This window comes from Echinops telfairi, unplaced genomic scaffold, assembly GCF_000313985.2.
Source record: "Echinops telfairi isolate 266 unplaced genomic scaffold, ASM31398v2 ScPeMD7_7469;HRSCAF=8507_1, whole genome shotgun sequence".
Classification (NCBI taxonomy): domain Eukaryota; kingdom Metazoa; phylum Chordata; class Mammalia; order Afrosoricida; family Tenrecidae; genus Echinops; species Echinops telfairi.
In genome coordinates, this window is record NW_022111373.1 from 105,435,074 (window position 1) to 105,441,049 (window position 5,976).

Sequence of the window (5,976 nt, forward strand, 5' to 3'; positions counted from 1 at the left end):
ACCCAGACTAACACAAAATCAAACACCACTGGATGGGAGGGTGGAAGGAGTTTCTGTTGAGGAGGCAGAGTTTATGCTAATGGCCATGGAATAACTTAAAGAAGGATAGTATTCAGTGGCTGTACACCATGAAGTATGTAATCAGTGTCATTGCATTTTACACGTAGAAATAATTAAATTAGCACTGTAGTACTTTCATGATGATTAAAAAAAGAAGCTGCTTACACAGTAGAAGCACGTAAAATTACAAACAGTGCACTGAAAAACCATTTCCTTCCCAATTTTCATGCACAAGATTACGATAATGATTCTATTGTTTGTTAACTGCCTGAACCTTTAGATCATCAGGAACCAATTTCTCACTGCAGCCCTAAGGGAGCAGTGAGTTAAGCATTGGGATGCTAACAGATGAGCAGTTTGAGCTTAACCAGCTGCTCCACAGGAGAAAGATGAGCAGGTCTCTTTCCATAAAGACTTACAACCCTGGAAACCCTATAGAGCAGCTCCATACTGTCTTATAGGGTCACCAGGAGCTGGAAACTACTAGATAGCAGTGAGTTTTCTTCTCGTTGGTTTTAATTATCGATATCCACATATGCTACTCTGAATACATGGCATATAAGGTCATGGGAAACTTACCAGTAAATATGATGTTTTCATATTGCCGTTTGAATAATGGAAGTTTGTCTGGCTTACAATTCATAACAGGGATTTCTATAGGAACAGAATAATCCAGTGGTACAAACTTAAAGAAGAAGAAAAGATAGTTCACATCAGTATTAATATGCATGTTATCCACACTTATTAGATATTAAAATCTTAAAATTAAATGTTTTTGTAAAATGACTTAGTAAGACTACCACCTAATGGCACGCTTCTGAGGACGGCGCAGGAGTGGGTGGGTTCCGTGCTGTTGTGGACAAGGTCGCTCTCAGTCACTGACTCAAGGGTACCTAACAAACACCACTACCACCACCTCATAATGGATCAACTCTGGCCAGTCACCTGTTTTTACAGTTAAAAGTTTTATACAAGCACATTTCATACGGCTGCTTTTGCATTATAACAGCACAACCAAATGGTGACAACAAAGAACTTATGGCTAGAGGGACTGAAAATATTTACTAACTGGATCACTGAAAAGGAGCCCTAGTGGCTCAGTGGGCAAGTGTGAGACCGTTAAGTGAAACATCAGTAGTTGTCCAAAGTCACCAGTCATTTGGCAGAATGGGGCAGCTGCTTCCAGAAAGATCACAGCCTTGCACCGAAGACATTGCCTCTGATTTGGGTTCTGGGGATTTTTAAAGCAGATGTTTGTTGACTACTGACACTGATCAATTAATGATAACACTCAATATATGCTAGCTGTTCTCTACAACTCTCAATACTTAAAAGGACCCAGCTCACAAATGCAAAACTACCCTCAGTAACTACTACCTAAGGTGTTTTCAGTTGCCACTGAGTTGGTTATAATTCACGGCAACTCTTAGTAAATCGTCTCTTCCCCCACCTGGAAAGAATAAATCAATAAAAATTAACTTGTTGCCATCAAGTTCATGCCAACTCAGAGTAACTCTACCGGACAAAGCAGACCTGCCTCACGGTTTCACAGGCTGTTGTAGCCCCCAGAGAAGTGGACTGCCACATCTTCCCAAAGTGTAGTCACTGAGTTCAACCTTGAATTTTTCAGTGAAACCACTGTGCAATCTGGACATCTTTCCTCCAAAAAAATATGCCTTATAAATCCTAACCCCTATATGTCTAAAGTCCAGAGCCCTGGTGGCTTAGCAGGCTATGATTGGTCAGCAGTTTAAAAGCACCCACCACTCTACAGGAGAAAGAGGTTTTCTACTCCTGTCAAGATGTACAGATCAGAAGCCCAGAGGCAGTTCTGCTCTGTCCTAGAGGGTCGCTGAATCAGAGTGGACTGGATAGCAGTGAGTTTGAGTTTTCATGCCTCTGTGTGAGCAGCATGGGGGAATACAGCATGGTTTGAAATCAGGAAAGGTCTGCATCAGGAGCGTATCCTTTCACCACACGTATTCAATCTGTATGCTGAGCCAAGAACCGGAGAAGTGGGGATTATATGAAAAAGAACTTGGCATTAGGATTGGAAGAAGACTGGAAGTAAGCTTTTCACAACCTTCAATATACAGATGACACAACTTTGCTAGCTAAAGAAGACATAAAATGCTTACTGAGAAAGAACAAGATTATAGTTTTCAGTATGTATTATAACTCAATGTAAAGTAAACCCCAATATTCATATTGGTCACTGGACCAATGATAAACAGAGAAAACATGATAAACATGATAAACAGAGAAAAGACTGAAGTCGTCAAGATTTCATTTTACTTAGATCCACAATCAATGCTAATGGATTGAAAAGTTGCCCAATCAAATGATGCAGTGCACTGGGAAAGGCTGCTGCACAAGACCGCTTTACAGTGTTAAAGGGCATGCTGACAATGAAGTCACTTTGAGAGCTAAGTAAGGTGCACCTGACCCAGATATTTTCAATTGCCTCGTATGGGAGAGCTGGCCAAAAAGGAAGAGTGTCGAAAAAGTGATGCATTTGAATTATGGTGATGGTAAAGAATATTGACAGTACCATGGGATGCCAGCACAAACAAGTCTGTCTTAGAAGATAAGTACAGCCAGAACGCTCCTTAGCAGCAAGGGTGACATACTTGGGACATATGATCAGGAGAGACCAGTCCCCTGTAAAGGACATCAAGGTTGGTAAAGCAGAAGGTCAGCAAAAAAGCAGACCTTTCAGGAGATGGGCTGGAACAGGGGGGCAACCATCGGCTCAAACACAGCAAGTTGTGAGGATGGCGCAGGTCTCAGCAGGCTTGTTACATTGTGCATGGCGTTGCTCTGAGCCAGAACCAGCTGGACAGACAACAATAACTCCCTGCCCTGAGGGATTCTGGGTCAGAATCTACTTTGGAATCGATTTTGTTATGCTAATGAAGCACATTATTAGTTTATGCTATGTTAAATGAATCTCTTGAGTTATTAAAAAGATGAAGGAAGCAAATACAAAGACACAGGTCACATGATCTTCAAGGACCCTAGGAGTAGAAACTGAAAAAGACAAAGCCCTTCTCCCAGAGCTGACAGAAAGGCTTCTCATTGCGCCTGAATCCTGCATTTGCTTCTGCAGCCTCCTAAACTCCATGAAAATCAATTTCTGTTTGTTAAAGCCACTCACTTATAGTGCTTATTCGGGCGACCCTCAGTAACTGAGACAGTGCTGTTTTACATAACAGAAGGAAAAGTTGCCTGGGCCACACCATTCTCCCAATCTTTGGTTCACTTGAGTCCATTGTTGTAACTACTAGGCGTTTACATCATTTCCCCTGAAAGGAAAGAGGGCGTTCTTCTGGCAGTTCACAGTGTAATCAACACCCTCCATTACCAGGACTCAAACCCACCAGTTCTTCAGTCTCCCTTTCTCCCTGTCCAGTTTTCACAGCCATGAGAAATGACGGACAAAACCATGGCTCTGGTCAGGTGCACCTGTCAGTGAAATGACTTTTTAAGATTTCAAAGAGGCCTTTTATACACTTCTCATCTAATTTTTCGATTGTAGTCTACTTTAAACTACAACTGTTAACTATTACTAAAACTTTTATATTCCCATATTACCCTGAAAACTGATGTCTTAACTCCAGTTAAATATGATCATTTGGTCTGTGGAGAATATATTAAAGCAGATATAAAAATTAAAAGAACGTTTTAGATAAATGTCCTTGAAAGAAACTTGAAAACACAGGTCCATATAAAAACTGTAACCTACCAAGTTCATTATCCAGTTTGCCACTTTCATTTCCTATAAAACATTGATACATACATACATATGCACACACTCCTACAGTACACAGATACATACTTATACATACATGCATAAAAATTCTCACCTCTGGAAGCTGCTTGGATATTCGAATCTGGTTGTGTGGCTTATCATCTATCTGATATCGCAAAGCATCAACTCGGCCTTTCCGATGTCCACTAGCAATGATCTCTTCACCACGCATCCAGTAAAAGTGAACTGGGCGTTTAGAATCTACCAAAGGACATTAAAATATTTTTCACTTGACCATTTAAATTTGGCAATCATTAGCATACTAACGAACACAAATAATACAGAACTTCGGAATTATTGTGACTAATGGAAAAAATAAAAATTCTATTCTTTGATGTATGACTAGTTTTTTCATATGGTAATTCAAAACTGGGCTACCTGTTGAGTTGCTGAAAGGGCAACAGTTCAAACACCCTAGCCTCTTCAGGAGAGAAAGATGAGGCTTTCTGCTCCTGTAAACTTATAACCTCAAAAGCCTAAAGGGGCAGTTGTATTTTGTCTTATGGGGTCACTATGAGTCAGAATTGACTCAATGGTAGTGATTACAGCATACACACACACACAGTTACTATGCACAGAATTGACTCAAGGGCAGTGAGTTTACACACACACACACACACACACACACACACCAAAGCTTATATAGACATACATATATGGGTGTATATATCTATAACAAAGCTACTGTGAATAGTTATTGTGAGGATTAAGAATTAAATTATTTGACATACAGGATCTGGCACATAGAAAGTACTCAATAAACATGCGGTGTTCATCAATATCGCATTTAATTTTCAAAATTCTGTGGTGAAATATAATCTTCACTATTAGAATGAGAAAAAATAGGTTAGAAGGCTAATAAAATCACTTATGGGTACAGCCTTCCATCTGCAGGGCTGTCACAAAACAGAAAGGAACAACTACTGTTACTATCCAGGATGCACACAACTGGCGTGTGGCAGCATAGGTGCAAAGCAACTGCTACTAAAACAGCTGAAAGAGAAACACGCACACAAGCTCATCGCCACGGAATCGATTATAACTCATAGGAGCACTAAAGGGCACAGTAGCACTGCCCCCGTGGGATTCCAAAACTTCGCATCTTTCCGGGAGTAGGCAGCCTCAGCTTTCTGCAAAACGGTTGGTGGGTTTGAACAGCTAACCTGCATACAGGGCACTTGGCCACCCGGGATCTTCGGTCGGGACAAACACACAACGCAGAAAGGAAAACATGGTCACTGGGCCAACATCAGCCGCTCCCCCAGAGCCCCCACGTCCCCCGGCGCGTGGGGCTGACTCCAGGACTCACCCACAGCGGCGGCTGCCAAGGTCGGGTTGTGAGCGCTGAGCAGGCCCACGAGGGCAGCTACCAGCTGGTCCAGAAAGGGGGAGGCTACCGCCTCGCCTTCCTGGTAGAGGGGCGCGCGCCGCTTGCGCCGCAGGTAGAAGTGCTCCTGCAGGAGGCAGTCGCAGGCGGCGGCGCGCAGGGTGGCCAGGTCGAGGTCGGGCGCGGGCTCCGGTTCGGGCTCCGCCGGCGGCAGGCCCGACAGGAACACAGTCTTGGTGAAGCCCTGGTACCAGCGGTCCGCGTTCAGGGCGAAGGTCTGCGGGTACACCACGTACTTCATGAACTGCATCTTGGTGAGGATTCGCAGCTTCTGGTCCACCGACTCGGCCGCGTGCACCTTCGCCTGCCACCGCTCTATGCGTCGCTGCCGCGCCGCCTTGCTTTTGGCAGTCAGGGAGGCCACAATCGGCGGGTAGCGCGCCGCGCGGACCGACGCGACGTCCGAAGCAATCGCTTCCGGAGCCGCGACAGCCGCCTCGGCCGCAGTGTGGAGTGACAGACGCCGAGAGGGAGGCAGGAGCCTCCAGCACCTGGACGCCGCCATCTTTCCCGGGGGTTCTGGGCCCAGAGGTCAACTTCAGTCGTTGTCCCCGCCCTCTTTCTGGAGGGGCCAATCGGAAAGTGGCTCTGAGCCGGGTTGAGAGGTGTGGCGTCATGACGCTTCAGCCAATCGGATCTCTCGTTAGTTCCTCGGGCCCTGGGAGAAGGCCTGGTGGCGCTGTCAGGGAAACGCGCTGTTTCACAGTCCGGCGGGCCT

At 44.7% G+C, this 5,976-nt stretch overlaps 1 protein-coding gene across 1 annotated transcript in view; it reads right to left on the reverse strand.

Moving 5' to 3' along the window:
- The window catches only part of MRPS30 (mitochondrial ribosomal protein S30), a 12,630-nt gene extending 6,867 nt beyond the window's left edge, over window positions 1-5,763 (reverse strand). Inside the window, exons 1-3 of the mRNA XM_004703725.1 lie at window positions 5,181-5,763; window positions 3,927-4,072; window positions 640-745 (exon numbers count right to left, since the gene is read on the reverse strand). Coding sequence (XP_004703782.1) covers window positions 640-745; window positions 3,927-4,072; window positions 5,181-5,763 — 835 coding nt within the window. The remainder of the gene's footprint in view (window positions 1-639; window positions 746-3,926; window positions 4,073-5,180) is intronic.
- Window positions 5,764-5,976: the final 213 nt, after the last annotated feature.